The sequence below is a fragment of the Populus nigra genome, chromosome 16 (assembly GCF_951802175.1).
Source record: "Populus nigra chromosome 16, ddPopNigr1.1, whole genome shotgun sequence".
In the NCBI taxonomy this organism is placed as follows: domain Eukaryota; kingdom Viridiplantae; phylum Streptophyta; class Magnoliopsida; order Malpighiales; family Salicaceae; genus Populus; species Populus nigra.
The window spans coordinates 2,476,261-2,494,393 of record NC_084867.1 but is presented as its reverse complement, the minus strand read 5'-3'; the positions used below and the strand labels follow the sequence as shown (position 1 = coordinate 2,494,393).

At 33.7% G+C, this 18,133-nt stretch overlaps 1 protein-coding gene across 1 annotated transcript; it reads left to right on the top strand.

Annotated features, from left to right (window-relative positions):
• Window positions 1-1,241: 1,241 nt before the first annotated feature.
• Window positions 1,242-4,029, top strand: LOC133675929 (protein indeterminate-domain 16-like). Its single transcript, XM_062097489.1, has 3 exons — window positions 1,242-1,788; window positions 1,884-2,283; window positions 2,939-4,029. The coding sequence occupies exons 1-3, from the start codon at window positions 1,677-1,679 to the stop codon at window positions 3,792-3,794; spliced, it is 1,368 nt and encodes a 455-aa protein (XP_061953473.1). The 5' UTR covers window positions 1,242-1,676; the 3' UTR covers window positions 3,795-4,029.
• The last annotated feature ends 14,104 nt before the right edge of the window (window positions 4,030-18,133 follow it).

Here is an 18,133-nt window from a genome sequence, read left to right as displayed (position 1 = left end):
TAGAGTAGTTATTTTTACTCCAATTTAGTATAGTAAAATGTCTTTTATCATGGTATTTGTTTTCATTTTAGTCTAGATATATATATATGGAATAACTCTATAATTATTTATTTAGACTTTTCTTCACTTCAATATAGATCTAGGACTAGTATAAATAAATCGAGTTATTTAGCTTGTATTTTAGTAGATTACATAAAAAAATATATAATATTAAAATTTTTATATGGAAATTATATTATTGAGAAAAAATTGAAAGGAACATGCCATTAAAATTTGAAATACATACATCTGAATATCTCAATCCATCATCATTATTCAATAAATTAAAAATAAATGTTCTTAATTCAAGTAAAACTTTTATATTAGAATAAAGTTTTGAGTTCGAGTTATATTTTTATCGAACTATACTAATTTTAATGCACAACAATCACACATTAATTTAACATGAAAATTTTAAAGAAATGTTTTGGAAATTAGCTCTGATCATCTAAGCTCAATGTTACTTGTTTTTTTGTTTGTTTTTATTTTATGTTAAGTAGTGTTTATTTTAATCAACTTTTATATTAAAAAAATAATACTTATTTAACAGTATGATCAATCTTATCTGTATTTTATTAAAGTATAATATAAATAATAGCTTAATTAAACTTTTAATCAATAACTTCTGATTCTTTAACCATAGAGCATACAAGTCTAAATCTTACCCTTCCTCTTCTAATAAAAAGTAATTAATAACACAAGCATATAATAATGAAAGATTTTATATATTAGTATAGATTAATTTCATATTTAAGCTCAAACATAGGCCAATGATCCCAATTAATTAAAGATAACCATCTTGCTTAGAGATACAAGTTTCTATTTGACTAATCTACCCATGAGGGTGACTGATCATCCTCAACGTCACCTTTTTAAAAAAGCTGCTCCAGTTTCAGATCCATAATTAACCAGAGTTACTGAAGGTCTTACGAAAGGGCACTTTGGTCAATGGAGAATCTTCAAGTCCCCTCGAGTTACGAAAGGAAGAGAGAGAATAGTAGGGGTCGCAGTAGAAGAAGATATAAAATGGTGACAAAAATAGGTAGCTTGCGTGTATTTAGAGAGAGATGTCCTCCTCCTAGCCTTTGTATATATGCATGCAAAAATTTTACTGTTTGTGAAGCCAAATAATTACAAGACTTTGGTTGTTTCTTTGTGGGGATGTTTTTTTTTTTTCCTTCCTTTCTGGCCCATATTTCTGGTTGTGGGATCAAGTTTCGATCAATGTGATTGGCTCTCTGTCTCTGTCTCTGTCTCTCTCCCTTCCCCTCTCTCTCTTTCTCTCCCTTGTTTTCTTTTTAAGAAGAAGACTCTACGAACAATACCTGGCGAAGATGAGTGTTGCAGCAAAGAAAAGAAAGGAAAGAAAGAAAGAAAGCTGATAGAAAGCTGAGATAATAAAGAAAGCTGATAATAACCGAAAGAAAACCAAAGTAAATATGGCTTTTCTTCTCCTCCTCTACTACTCCTTCTATAGCTTAGCTTAGCTACCTCTATAGCTCTCTTATTTCTTCTCTCTCTCCCCCACACATCCATAGCACTTGAAAAATACACTCTAGAGAGAGAGAGAGGTGGGGGGGATTGTTTCTCTGTTTCTTTATAATCACACGCAAGATAGAATCAACAAGAATTCATCCATGTTAGCCAATAGCTCTCCCTCTTCACTTCCGTCTAATCCTGAGCCATTTTTTTGCTTGGAAAATGGAAATAGCAATAACAAGAGGAAAAGAAGGCCAGCGGGAACACCAGGTAATTTGTTGTATGTATATATATTCTTGAATTCTTGTCCAGTGTTTCTAGGTACATGTATAAACATATTCATCGGTTTGTTTTGGTGTGCATAGATCCAGATGCAGAAGTGGTTTCTTTATCGCCAAAAACACTATTGGAATCCGATCGTTACGTTTGTGAGATCTGCAACCAAGGGTTTCAAAGAGACCAAAACCTACAGATGCATAGAAGAAGGCATAAAGTCCCATGGAAGTTACTAAAGAGAGAGACCCCAGTTGTAAGGAAACGTGTATTCGTATGTCCAGAGCCTAGTTGCTTGCACCATGACCCTTGTCACGCGCTTGGTGATCTTGTTGGTATAAAGAAACATTTTCGAAGAAAACATAGCAATCACAAACAATGGGTTTGTGAAAAATGCTCCAAGGGCTATGCTGTTCAATCTGATTACAAAGCTCATCTCAAAACCTGTGGCACCCGTGGACATTCTTGTGATTGCGGCCGTGTTTTTTCCAGGTTAATTATTTAATAATATTTATTATAGATCCATCCATGTTAACTTTCTCAGGTTGCTGCTCTTTTTTTCCATCGATATTTTTATTTCTAGATATGTTTTTTCCTTCCTAGAGGATGGTGCTCTTCTTTTTGATTGATGGAACCTTAATTAATCCAAGTTTATAAGTAGTACTGCCATTTATTGACAGTTGTTGAGCACGGTTCCCAAAGATCAGTTGTTGAAGGTGGTTTTCTTCCCTCAAATTCCTTCCATCGACTGCTCAAGCCCCAAAAACAGTTTTTATTTAATTATTTATTATTGGTTGTTCAATCTTTTGTAAGTTGTATCTATTCTGGTAAATGATTAGCTTAAAGTTGTGATAAACATGGTTTTATCCAAATATTTAATTAATATTTTCTTCCACCAAGTCAATTGCATTTCAAAAGCATTAGTTAATTATCACTCCTTCAATTCTTTTTACTTTTTGTTTAATGCACTTATTACTTGATCTCTTCCTTCCGTCAACAAGGACCCTTTTTCAGTATCTTCTTACCACAACGTACGGGCATGACATCTGGTCCAATTTCATCAATTGGTATTCAATATAGTTATTATTCTGTATTTCTTTATAGGCGCTAAAAGGGTTTTTTTTTTTTTGTGTGTGTGTGTGTTTAGAGTTGAGAGTTTTATTGAACACCAAGATAGCTGCAATATGGGGCGACTCCGATCAGAATCACAGTCGCTACAACCGGCTGCATGCTTGTCTAGAACTGCTTCAAGTCCAAGTCCTTCTAGTGATAACAATTTGAGTACAGCTCCTTGGCCTCCTTTGATAATACCAAGGCCAACAACAACGAGTGATCATGCCATGTTCTTTAGCCCTACTACGGCTACAGATGTTGTGGATAAAACAGATTCTTCAAAAAGTGCTGCACACTACCAGAATTTGGAGCTTCAGCTTTCGACCACATCAAGAAATCCCCCCGAGGTCTCAGTTTCTCCTAAGAGAGATGATAATCATTCCACTCAGTTGCAGCTCTCAATTGGGTCAAGTGATGTTAGTGACAGAAATGAATCAAACATCACTTACACAAACAAAGATCATGCTGGCAAAAGCTTTCCTAGAGAGAGCAATAACAGTCCAAAACCTGAATTGGGTGCTTCAAGGCTTAAAGAACAGGCACGAGAGCAGTTGAGGATGGCCATGACAGAGAAGATTTATGCTGAAGAAGCAAGACAACAAGCGAAAAGACAGATTGAACTGGCAGAGCAAGAATTCGCCAATGCTAAGAGAATTAGGCAACAAGCTCAAGCTGAACTAGGCAAAGCACAAGCTTTGAGACAGCATGCAATAAAGCAAATCAACTCCACTATTCTACAAATCACTTGTCATGCTTGCAAACAGAAGTTCCATGCAAGAACAACAACAGATGAAAACTCTTTGGTATTCAGTTACATGTCATCATCTATAACAGAAGGCGAAGTAAAGCACAATAATGGGATTGGTCTCGCAAAAACTTCTAACAGATGAAATAATTAATCCTCCTATCTAGCTATGTATTTGTTTCTTCATTATTAACCCCATCCACCTCTCTCTCTTTCTTATAATTTTTTTCTTCTATCTATTGATTATTATACCAAGTGAGTGTTGTGATTATAATCTCAAGTGGATTAGTGAAGTGTTGTAATATCAATCAGTATGTGTGAAGTTATTATTTGTTCGTTAATTTTGGTAATTAATGGAAATTATGATAATGGGTTTTCAATTTTCTGATTCAAATTTGTGGACCTGTTCCTCTCTTGCTATATGGAGTTTTTTTTATATATATATATAAAGAAATTGCTAAATATGAGTTGTTCATTAGGTTTCCTACTCTGAAACTATTTCATTGAATAAGCTCAGAGACAATCATAACTCCTTTCCTTCAAACTTTTGGTAGTTTTGGATTTTCTATTTGGACTATGTGGATATGTTTGCATTCCTAAGTCAGAAAATGAAGGTGACCCTTCCCACGCCATTAATATAGGCCAAAGTACTGCTGACCAATATTTATAGCCCATAAAAATTTCAAAAAAATTATCAACACAAAACAACGAGAGTGAGAGGAATCAGATAGTCCTTTTGATCACTGATCTTCTGGTCTTCTCATATAAATGTAAATGTAAGAACGCCATGTTTTTCAGTGCCACAGTTGTAAGGCTTAATGACAGGCTCACTCGTCCCTCTCAAGGTCTCCAAAGACATAGACACAAACAAACTCCATTCACAAACAATAGTTTCTCTCTCTCTCTCCCTGCATAAGAATCAGAGCCCCATTGGGGGCCAGTGGGGCACAGATTTAAGAAGAGCTAAGCAAAGCATCTTTCCATTTATGCAGAGACATTCAAAGCTTTTTTTTTTTTTTTTTTTGAGCTGGATGTTAAATTTCTTGGTGTTAAGACACTCTTTCTGGTTCATGTTTTCTTTCATAACTTCAGCCAAACAAAAAGGCAAAGGGATGACCTTTAACTGAGCTTTTCAAAAGACATATACTTTTCCCTTTTAAAAGAAATTTATTTTGCTTTTTGCCGTGGGAGCATGTGCTGCATTTTTCTTTCTCTTTCTTTTTTTTTTTTTATAAAAAAACAACCTAATATTATTGCCTTAATTCCAATCTACAACTTCCATCTAAATCAATCTCTTTATTTATTTATTTTCTTTCCCTCTTTTAATTGGCATTAACTTAATAATACCCATAGTTGAGTACTTTAGGGCAAGTTCGAGGTTAATTAATTGCTCTCTGACAAGGTTGGCTTATTTTCGAATATTATTGTCTTATTGTTTTTGCAGAATCATATAGTTCAGAACTTTAGGCAAGTTTAATTATTTCATCAGTGAAAAAGGAAGCTCGTGCTTATATATTATTATACCTTACCAGTCAAAGTTCATGAGATAGTGGCTCTGTGACTCAAGATTTTGTTACATTCATTCTCTCTGATATATCACAACTGGCTGGCCAACCACAGAAATCATTTCACGGAGGTTGTAGCTAGTATCTAATGGGTTTTGCAGCTTTGTGTATAATATGCCCTTCAAGTCAAAAGTGAGGTCATGTTGAGGTAAGTATTTGGCGGGCTATTCTCATCTCTTCCTTTCAATAATATAGGGCATAAATGGTGGCAATAATTTTGTGAAGACATTCGAGCCAGTTTCCAACACAAAACGCTTTTCCCATATTTGAAATCCAATACTAAATGCACAAGAATATTGATCATGAGAAAGGAGAAAGAGTTGGCTTCAAAAATAATTTAAAGAGTTCCATTTTGTCATTTTCTTTACTATATATTCAAAGAAAAAATTATTATTAATTAAGCATTTAATCTAAAAATTGGAATTATACATTGGTTAAGTTTTATTTTTTTTAAAAAAAAAATGCCTCTTGAAGAACCCAATTTTCAACCCACTTTCTCTAAAGCCTTTTCCCTTGAAACGAAACAAAATGATTATTATACCCACCTGATCTTCCTAATAAAAGAGAAAAAAAATGACAAGCTTGGAGCATATGAGATAATTACTCTGCTGAATATCTATAATTCCATAAGGAATTCGTGGCATTCATTCACAAAAGATTAATATTTTTAACCTGTTTATGTTATTATATTCTAAATAATAAATATAACTACTTGACAAAAAAAAATAATCTATAGAGTTTCAATCTGCTATCCAATAATAACCATGTGGTTTAGGTATGCTATCCTGGGGACCTCTCTACACTTGGATTTTTTATAAAAATGCCAGATGATATTGAAAAAACTTGAAAAAAGAAGAAGCTAAATACAGTAGGTGGTCAGGTTTATGGTATCATAGGTTCATTTTCTTGTGGTGCCAAAACCTGCATGGTATGGATGACTTTTCTCTACTTCTGTAAAAGCGAAAAGAAAGCGAAAACAATGTGTAGGGTTTATAAAGCGAAATATGAGATAACTTTGCAGGAGCTTACCTTAATGTCTGTAAGGACCTCATCTTTTCATGGAATCATCAAACCCTAAGCCAACCAATATATTCATCCTTTGTTATTATTAAAAGGACCCTATATGCTGGTGGGACTTGTCTTTTTTCATATCTTCCGAGCATACTCGTCAGAAGTTCCAGGCTTTAATTTGGAACAGATAGGGACAGTAATTAAAACCCTACTGAAATCTCTAAACATCAAGCTCAATTCATAATGTCAGACTTGAAAATCAATTATTACCCAATTGTCTACAAGAAAAAGAGAATAGTTTTTTTTTATTCGATAATAAAAGATATATATTCTCATAATAGCTTGTGATGCCGTTTTAAAAGGTTAAATTTTACAATCCACAAGTAATAATTGAATACTTATTTAAGAAAGATCAAATCATATTAGAAAATTCTGACCAATATGATTTCTTAAACCAAAAACCGAAGATATATATTTAGAATGCCACAAAAATGATAACTTTGATTAGTTCTTAAAGTTTAATAAAATACCCAAAAAAAAAAACATTTATGCTATTCAATTCTTAATGATGGTATAAAAAAACATGTTTTTCAACTATTTATATAATATAACTTACAAAATAAACTCTAACTAACTAATGATTTTAAATTAAATCCATATAACTAAATGATTTGATTACAAAACTAAATAAGAATAAAGTACATGAGGTCCAATCCACATATGTGATACATGTTAAACAACCCCATATTTTGCTTGGATTACATTGATCAAGGTTTTATTTTTCTTTGAACTTAACTTCATGATTGACTCCATCTTGGAAGAAATTATTGAAGTTTGCTCGGCCTAAATATCATGAATCCACTACCAAAAAATTGACAAATACAAATGGAAAAATTTTCATCGATAGATTGTGGTGAACTTTATTAACGAAATAGTTCCTCGTTATGTCCATCAATAAACACCAATGGAAAATTTATGTTAGTGCATACCGATAGAATTACAATGAGAAAAGAACGAATTAAAAAAACAAAAAGATACAATGACATGTCATTTTTATATATGAAAATACCGACGAAATAAACTCGTTGGAAATATCCATTTGTGAATCCATCGATAATATTTAAGTTATGACCTAGCAAGCAACCCCCCCTCCCCTATTTTTTATTCTTCCTTAATTTCCTTTGCAAAAAACAGCAGACTCCCTCCCCTTATTTTATCACAAATCAATATCCCATCACCACAAATCTTGCCACACCAACACTCAGTCTGTCAGCATCATTGTTTTCATTAAAAAAAAATTTAGGATTCTCCATATCAAGTAAGCAAAATTATCTATTTTTTATTTGAACTCAATTTTAAAATATTAATCTTTATTATATATTGTTGTAATATATGTAGTTTCTTTGTGTGTTTACTTGTTTTTTAGCTTTTTTCCATGGATATTTGTTGTATGAATATATGATTTGTACATGTTAGGGTTTATTTGAGATTTTGAGAAATTGTATTTGTTTGTAATTTGATGAAATTGATTTTGATTTTTTGACTTAGATGTTTTGTAATAAAATAAATAATGACTTATTTAATGGATGCATTTTATATTTTGTTAATTTTATTGTTTTAAAATTTTAGTAAATGTGTATGAATTTGAATTTATATAAATAATTGATAATGATTTAAGAGTACTATTAAAATAAATTGAATAAGTTTGAGTTGTACCAATATTAGCTAATTTATTTAGTTCATATAATTAATAATTAATACATGTTGTCATCAATATTCTATATAGGTTTAATATAAGAAATGAATGATCATTCATGGATGTATCGAGATTCACCCAAAGGGTTGCGTATGATGGATATTGTAATTGGATTAAAGGTGTTATTAGAAAACTTAGATAATTTTCAATCACTTTTAGATTGTAAAGGTTATTCATGTTTTCAAAGACTAATAAGCACGTGACATGACATCATTCAAATGATGCGATGGATGGAATCATGGTGCACCCATCCAATGGTGAAGCCTATAAACATTTTAATAAGGTGTATCCTTAGTTTTTAATTGAATCAAGGAACATACATCGTAGGTATATAGATGAATTTAATCCATTCAAGTCATTTGCTGCTTCTTATTCTTGTTGGCTAATGATACTCACGGTTTACAACTTGTCACCTAGAATGTGTATGAGGTCAGAGTTCATGTTTTTATTTACGATCATACCCATTCCGGATAGTCTGGGTCGAAATATAGATGTTTATCTTCGACAATTGATTAATGAGTTGAAACAATTGTGGTCATCCGAGACTGTGATGTAAGATGTCTCGAGGAAATAGAATTTCTAGATAAAGGCAGCTTCGATGTGAACTATCAATGATTTCCTTGAGTATAAAATGGTTTCTGGTTGGAGCACGCATAAAAATTAGCATGTTCATATTGTATGGAAAATAATAAGGCCTTTATGTTAATAAATGGTGGTAAAATATCCTTTTTTTATTTATAAATGATGGAAAATAAAAAGACATCTATGTTAGTAAAGTTAAAAAGGATATTAAACCGCTAGTACCGTTGAGTGAAGAATTGTACAATATGGTGTCGCAGTACAATGACATTGTGTTTGGTTTTCAAACCGGTAAACATAAGTTTCTTGTTTTTTATGTGACCCACAATTGGTTAAAGTAAAGTATTTTTTGGGAGCTTTCTTATTGGAAGACCAATCTCATCAGTCATAATAATGATGTCATTTACATTGAAAATAACATGTTTGAAAATATTTTTAACACGATTACGGTCGTGAAAGGGAAGATGAAGGACAACATGAAGACTATAATATATATATAACTTTGTTTTGTCACCGTAAAAATATATGGTTGAAAGACCAATCTCATTAGAAGACCAATCTCATCAGTCATAATATTTTTTGGGAGCTTTCTTATTGGAAGACCAATCTCATCAGTCATAATATTGATGTCATTTACATTGAAAATAACATGTTTGAAAATATTTTTAACACGATTAAGGTCGTGAAAGGGAAGATGAAGGACAACATGAAGACTATAATATATATATAACTTTGTTTTATCACCGTAAAAATATAGAGTTAGTTTATAATGGGTCACGGGTCGCAAAACCAACTTTGTCTTAAATAAGAATGCATTGTTACTTGTCTAACAATGGCTTAAGAGTTTGTATTTTCTTGATGCACATGCTTCAAACATATCTAGATTGATGAATTAAAGGATTGCAGATTGTATGGAATGAAAAGCCATAACTATCACATGTTTATGCAAACACTCATTTCACTTGTTTACCAGGATTTATTGCCTAGAGGCATATAAGATGCTCTCACGAAGATCAGTTATTTCTTTAGAGATATAAGTTCTAACAAGTTGCATACCAACACATGAAGAGGCTTGAAAGGAATATAGTTTAGACAATCTACAAACTTGAGATGATATTTCCTTTATCATTCTTTGACTCAATAGAGCATCTACCCATACATTTATCATTTAAAGTGTTATAACCCAATTTTTTACTATTTTTTTTCAAAAATGTTCCAAAAAAAATACAAAAAAAAACCAAATTCTTAAAAGGTACGTTTCTGACGTGATTTAGCCAATTTTTAGTCATTTCATAATTCTCGATCATATCTCTTGTTATTTTCATAGTGATAAATTTTCAAAGAGAGAGAGAGAGAGAGAGAGAGAGAGAGAGAGGAGAAAAAAATCAATCAAGAAAAAAGAAAAATTTCAGTGAAAACATAATGAGGAATAATTTAGAAATTTTTAATTGCATAATGTTGTCTTAAAAGAAAAGAAATTTTAAAAATTAGAAGCTAGAAAATGATATGAGTTTTAAAGAAATCAAGAAAATAGTAGATGGGTGTGGAACATTATAAATATTAAATGTGAAAAGAATACTTTGAGTAGTATAAATAAGTGCTTATACATACCTTAAAGGGGGGAGAAATTAGTTAGAGCATTAGCCATAAAATAAAATAAAAATATGACAAAAACACTCCTTCTCATCCTTTCCCATATACACCAACACCCGATACAAACTAAAACACTCTATTAAAAAAAGAAGTAAACGCAAAAAATAAAAATAAAAAACAGTTGTGACCCATCAATCGACCTCTCCTCCCATTAAAACCCCTTATCTTCCTTAATAGCAAAGGTCCACTCTAGCCTCCATATATTCCATAAAGGCCTAAGCTCTCCACAGAATCCAGCTTTTCTCCTCTATTGTCAACTATATCTAAGAACCACTCATTTTCTTCTCCACCTTCACTCATACCCAAAACCACACAAAACAATAATCATCTCCGGTGTCAAGATTGAAACAAACATATACCCAAACATTAATCTCATTGTAAACACCACCAATATTAGCCTTTAAGCAGCTACCGAGAGCCATCAACAAAGATTGACCATTCATTTTCTAAATCATCGCTAACAAGGGCAGCCTCCATATAGTAGTTGTAACACCCATACTTCTAGCTGAAACCTTCCCAACCAAAACCTATTACCTTAAGTTGTCAATAAACATAACAATCATCTATTTCCATCTATAACCTATAAAATAAACCTCGATCATTCCTCCAACACCCACTGGACATTTCAACCTATTGATTCCACCACAAGTCATTTCAACATTGTTAGTCACTTTATACTTCACGACCATATCCCATAAACCACTGTCCAACAGCCTAAAAGCTCTGACCCTTTCATGACAACCTTCAAACATAACCTCTTTCACCTTGACAGACTATATATATATATATATATATATATATATATATTGGGGGGAGAAAGAGAGAAAAAGAAGTAATTGTGACATTCCCTTACCTATTTATGGTTAATACACTAGTTTCAACCACTACCAGTAATATCAATAGTAACCCTTCTTCTACCTAGGTTGCCCACGGCTGCCTCTCAAGCAACTGACTGACAACTTAACCTCTATACACTTTTAAACACACAAGTCTCTTTCCTCATCGAACTAATCACGATCATATCATCCAAACCAACTATAGAGAGAGAGGATCAAGAAAAAGTAGAAAGAGAAGTGTATCTGTGAAAAAAGAAGGAAATAAACCCAAAAGTTTGTGTATGGATTTCCCTTTTTGCATATAGTGGTGACACACATCGTCGCATAGGGAGGAAAAAGAGGAGGAACCGCTTCAGATCCACCTATTTTTTTGTTTCATCTATGGCGGCGCGTGGACCCATATGTCGACATTGTTCCTGTACCTTCAGCAGTTTCTAGGCTTGATTCTAAACACCTCAGAAGGTTGATCTATAACCTTAAATAATTTTTATGATAAATTGCTAAAATTTTGTGAAATTTGGGAAAAAAAAAATCTCATTGTTGTGTATAATTTTTAGACTATTTAGAAATTATTGATTTGGATTGATGTGAGTTTTTTTATTTAAGATGATTTGATAATTTGTGTTGGATTATAAGTTTATTTTTAGGGTTGCGATTACTAATTAAACATTAAATATTGATTCATAGATTATGCTTGAGTTTGTGTTGAGGGTTAAGATTAAAATAAAAAATAAGTTAAGCGGCAACAAATTTTTTCAATTTGAGAGTTAAATTGAAAAGAACGAAAACATTAATAAAATGAATAAAAATCAAAAGAATAAGGACAAAAACAAAAAATTAAAAACAACACACTATAAACTTGGATTTTTGGGTGAAATTAAAAACAATAAAACTTTTATAAAAGGGTTAAGGAAAAAATAAAAAATCTAAAGAATAAGAATCAAGTTGAAAACATCAATATATGATTAAAAAAAAATGGAAAACAGAATTTTTCAACACACTTTTTAACATAAAAAATTCTTAAATGTAAATTGAAAAACTCATGCATGTATTTAATTAAATAAATCAAGAACCACTGTTTAAAGAAATTAAAAAAAAAGTCCTTAACAATAAATGAAATAAAATTGAAAAAACTTAGAGATAATTGAAGAAGATAATATAATAGAGTTTTATGTAAAGTAGGAGGCTTAACATAATATGGCATACTACACACAATAACTTTATACAAGGTAATCCATATTATACAAAATAACTCTACATAAGACAAGTACAATATATCCTATAATATATCACATTCCATAATACACACCTTCAAGCTGAAGGTGGGGTATCCACATAAAGCTTAGACCGTTAATAAGCAAAGGTAACATGAAGAATCGACTAAGTAAAAACATCAACTAATTGGTCCTTAGATGATATAAAGCAAATTTGAATTTCCTTATTGGCTACTCTATCACGAACAAAGTGATAATCAACCTCAACATGCTTTGTACGAACATGAAAAATCAAATTAGTAGACAAATAAGTAGCAACCAGGTTATTACAAAACTATGAAAGAACCACCTCCTGAAATAAGCCATTTAAAAATGCAATATGAACATCAAGTTGTTGAATCTGTTAATTTTTAGATATGATAATTATGAGTATTAACTAAATAATAGTTGGATTAACCATGGGACTGAATGTTTATGAGTAATCAATCCCTTCCTGCCAAGTGAATCCTCGCGCAACCAAGTGAGCCTTATAGTGGTCGATACCACCATCGACTCGATGCTTGATTTTACACATTCATCGGCATATAACCACATTTATAGTAGGATAAAAAAGAACCAAAGACTAAGTATCATTTTCATATAAAGTATCAAGTTCAAATTTCATAACATTATGCCAGCACTCAAAACGATTAGCTTCCTTAAAATTAAGTGGTTCACGGAGCTTACCTGTGGTGCTGAAGACAATACAGTGGTATAAACCAAACTCAGATTAGCAAACCTATTCTGGCGTGGACATATAAGCATATGATGTTGTCGGGGGGGGGGGGTTGGAGGAACAACAAACTAGAGAGATGAGGACTATTGTGGAATGGAGCAGCTAGATAGATCAACAACTAAGTCCAAACCAAGCATGGATTGAATAAAGGGCTGGAAGGAGAAGACTAAGCAGAGGTGTTGAAAGGAGAACCAATCGATGATAAAATTGGAGATGCAACAACAGTAGAGGAGTCAGACAGAAACAAGGATGGCATGACAGAACCTGAACCTGGAGAACGATCAAGAAATAAAGATGTATGTGGTGATAATGGAATTGAAAAGGAGGGAATCAAGGACCATGGTGCTGAGGTGGTTGGCATCACAAAGGTAGTAAGAGAATGAAGGTTTTTAGTATGTGTAGGTGGAAATACAGAGGTAAAAGTGTGGGATACCTATTTAGACTCAATGAATGGAAAATGATGTTCATGAAAACGAACATTATAAAAGATGCAAATATGATGAGATGATAAGTCAAAACAACGATAACCCAAGTGAGAAGAACTATAACCTAAAAACACACGAAGTAGAACAATAGTCTAACTTATCAGTATTACAAAAACACAAAAGGAAAATAGAAACACCTAAAAGTACGCAAAAAAAGTATAATCAGTTGGTTGATTAAACAAACACTCAAATAGTGATTTATTACACAAGAAATGGGATGACATATGATTAATGAGATATATAGAGGTTTCAAAAGTGTAGCTTCAAAATTTTAGAGGTGTTTTTCATTAACCAAGAAGAGAAAGACCAATTTCGATAATATATCGATGATGACACTCGACGGAGCCATTCTGTTTATGGGTATATGAACAAATTAAGTAATGGTGAATACCAATGGTTTTAAAAAAGGAATTAAATTAGTGATATTCGCCACCACAATCAATTTGAACAGATTTAATTTTGCAAGAAAACTGTTATTCAATGAGAACTTAAAACTGGTTGAACACATTGAATACATCAGATTTGATGACAATAGGATAAAACCAAATAAATTTCTTTTGCGCATCAATAAAAATGATAAAAGAGTGAAAACCATCAAAAGATAAAATTGGAGCACGTTCCTAAACATCACTAAAAATCAACTCAAAAGGAGTAGAGGTTTTGTGACACGTAGGTCCTAACGACGGATGCAATGATTTTTCTAATATACAAGCTTGACACTGAAAATGTAAACAACAAGAAGTACAAATGACCTTTTTATTTGACGCTAAGAGACTTAACACATGTGAACTAGGATGACCGAGCCAACGATGTCAGACATCAGCAGAGGTAGACATGCTAGCAGACCAAAAGGCTTGAGGTAGAAACATTATACAAGACTCAGAGAGGACATAGATACCATATTTACTCTGATCTAAAAGATCCTTGGTTATGAGATCCTTAAAATGAAAACAAAGGAGTGAAATCCGAAAAAGACAGTTTTCCCGATAAAATTGTTAAACAAAAAATAGTGTTTTTTTTTCATTTCAAGCACATGTAGAATATTAGACAAAGTAAATGTGTGTTTTGAAGTATGTAAGGTAGTATGAGTTATATTAGAGATGACGAGTCCGTTACCATCACCAATATGCAATTGATCATTACCAAGATAAGGTTTTTTCACTTATCATACTTGGAATGTCTAGAGTAACATGTTGATTCACACCTATGTCAGAGAACCAAGTGATAGAGTTGGTTGTTAGAGCATCGCTGAAGGAGTAGTTGGTAGGAGGTTGATTTCTGTGGGTCACTAAATAAGAGCACTACTACGCTGAATGACCAAAAATATTGCAGAGTTAACACCTAACTTGGTATATGTGAGACCATTAATCTTGTGAAGGATTATGTTTGTTCTGCTGCTGTCAATTCTCCTATATTATCCACTTTAGCCACTATTTTGTTACCAATAACCACTATTATTACCATGGTGATTCTGGCTGCTCAAACTAGAGAAGGATTGGCGGTTATTCCACCAACCACCATGACATCCTCTACCATGAGTGTGAGTGGAGGTACTGTCATTAAAACTAGAGAAACCACAATGCACAGGGGTAAGCAACAACGGTGCAACAATAGTTATGGATTAAAGAGAGTTTTGTGTAAAAATTCATAGGTAAAGAGATGACTATGTAGCTCAAAATAGGGAAGAGGCTCAATCTTAGTGGACAAACTGGTTACCAAATCACAAAATTCACCATGAAGACCCCGAAAAACATATAAGTTGAAATCTGCAAGGAAGAGTGGCCAGCCTATTGCAGTTAATTCATCAAATAAACTCTTGGATTTTATAAATAAATAGCAATAATGTCATCACCTTGACAAAGATCAAGAAAAGAGCCATATAGTTTCATAATCTGAGAATTGGATGGATATGCAAGAACGTGCTCAAGTGTGTTCCAAACACTAGCAAAACTAAGACAATCAACCACAAGATGGAGGAAATCTGTGAAAAAAAAAAGGAGAGCATTAGGGATGTTGTAACCCATTTTTGGGTACCCCATAAATAAAATAAATTAAAAAATATATATATATATATAAAAAAGAAACTGAACAGTGTCGTTTTGACATTGTTCCTCTTCCCGCATGCTGCTAGAACCCCACGCCCCCCTTAAAACAAGAAACAATGACTGCATGCTGCTCACAAAACTTAAAGCCCCACGCCCCCTGCTTGAAGATCTCGCCCGGTGTCCCCTGCTCCCCATGCACAGCGACGCTTTCCCCGCTCCCCCTTCGCCTATAAATACTGCCCTTAGCAGCTGTAACAAGGGAGGTTATTTTTTGGGAGAAGGACGAGAGAGTTTTTTTGAACGAGAGAGAGGGCTGGAAAAACTAAAAGAGGGGGGAAAGTTTTTTGAACAAAAGGGAAGGGAAAATGAAATGAAAGAAAGGGGCAGTTAAAGAAGGGGAAGAGAAGAACTGTAACCTCTCTCTTTGCTCTCTCCCTCCACCGTTTGGAAGCACGCCGTCACCTTTTTTACCACCGTGAGGCATCGTTGGCTTCCTCCCAACACCACCAGATTCTCCCCCACGATCCAGCAGCTTCTCTTAAGACCGGCCTCCACCGAACCCCACAGCAGCAGCAACCATTTCTTCTCAGCAGAACTAACACACAAAGCACGGGAAGGAAAACCAGAGAACAAACAGACGAGGAAGAACACAACAGGGACGAGCAGAAGGAAAGAAGATAAACAGAAAAAAAACACGGGAGGACCAACCAGCACGCCCTTGCCATCACCTTTGTCCCTTCGTTTCCGTCTCCAGTAGCTTTCTTCTCCTCCAGCAGTGCAACGAAACAGCAGCCCACAGGAAAATAGAGAAGGAGCAAGAAAACACAGAGGGAAGAACATCCATTCCGCAGCGCCATCGTCAGCTCATCATCCTTTTCGATCTTTGCTTTCATCTTCTTGCATATAAAACCTGCAGAAATAGGGAAGAAGAAATGCAGAAAACCAGAAGAAAGAGAGAGGAATAAAGATTGTAGAGGAGGAAACTCAGAAGAAGAATGCCAACAGAGAATAAGGGGGGAGAACTGAAGCAGACGGCAGCACTGATCGACTAGCCAGCAAGCCTTCAAACCTCGCCGTTATCCTTTCGCGCCCAGGTCTGTTCTCTTCACCTCCCGCATCGTGAGCATTCTTTGCTTTGTGTTTGCACTGTTCAAGTGAAATTTAATTCACTTAAACAGTAACGTGGTCTTTTGCATGCATTTTGCTTTGTTAATGTGAGAAAACCGGCTAGGCCGGTTTGGTCAAGTAACCCCGGTTACTGTACAGTGAACAGTAACCAATCATGTAGTTTTGGGCTTGGCTGAGTCCAGCCCCGTAGAAAGTAGGCCCATTTTATATTGGGCTGATTTCGGCCTAGTCTCTTTGTGTGCCAGGTCTGGCCCATTCGGAAAATTTTCTTCAAAAGAATTATTTAAATCTGTGATTTTCTGAAAGTTTGTTGATGCATTGTTGATCAATATCGGCTTGTATTTTTATAGTGCAAAGATACAAATCCAGTATAAAAAATACCCAGTTTTCGTCAAGACATCGAAAAAATATAAAATATAAAATATTTTGTTTTCATGCATACGGCCAATACCCTAACATGTTTTTAATGTTTTTTTTTAAAACAAATATTTGAAGTTTCGAAAATGTGTTTTCGCATGGATTTCTTAAACACAACAAAAATCATTTTTCTTGCATTTCTGGATTTTACAACATGTTTGTAAAACTCCAAAGGGTATTGACTAATATTCCAAAAAATATAAAAATCTTATTTTAGGGGGAATTCATCTATTATTCACCACTAATGTTTGGATAAAGAAATCCTTAAATGACGAATATCCAAAATATTATTGGGAATAATTTGTTATTATTCACTGTTAATATTTGGATAAAGAAACCCGAGTGGTAAATATCCAAAATAATTTTCTAGGAATAATAAATCCGCACACATCCTTGAAAGAAGCCTTGATTATAATCGAGAACATTTTAAATTTTTTTACTCCACGGTTTACGAGCCGTGAGAGTATAAAACACTAAGACAAAAAAATAGGTTTTTAAAGCACCCTAGATTTCGTTCATCAGAGCAGACTTATCCTAGGAAACACAACAAGACCTCGAATTTTATCAGACAAATAAACAATGCAGCTTACCTTAAATAGGGCGTATTTGGGGTGCTAATACCTTTCCTTTACGCAACCAGTCCCCGTGCCCGATCTCTAAGACCAGTTAGGGTTCCTAGTGACCAAATACTAGGTGGCGACTCCCATTCCATTTTTCACTGCTAAGAGACAAAGAATTACTTGTCTCCCTATATTTACCAGATATATATCCATACATGAAGGTGGACGATCGTCGCGACGCCACACACGTGCGACAAGGGATGAGCTGATCTTGTTATTTCCAAGAGAGAAAGGTTGGATTAATAACTGAACTGAAAGTGGCAGAGTTAGCAGAATCAACAGTCAACATGACGTGAGGAGAAAGACATGGAAATAATCCACTAACAAAAAGAAATACATCCTGAACAATTAAATTTCGTTTCATCTGCATCCGTCAATAGAGATAGTTATGTTGATGAGT

Bases quoted from the DNA above. Each gene is read 5' to 3' on its own strand.
- LOC133675929 (XM_062097489.1), top strand. From the start codon at position 1,677: ATGTTAGCCAATAGCTCTCCCTCTTCACTTCCGTCTAATCCTGAGCCA. The intron at 1,789-1,883 runs GTAATTTGTTGT...TGGTGTGCATAG, and splicing joins AAGGCCAGCGGGAACACCAG to ATCCAGATGCAGAAGTGGTT. The intron at 2,284-2,938 runs GTTAATTATTTA...GTGTGTGTTTAG, and splicing joins TGCGGCCGTGTTTTTTCCAG to AGTTGAGAGTTTTATTGAAC.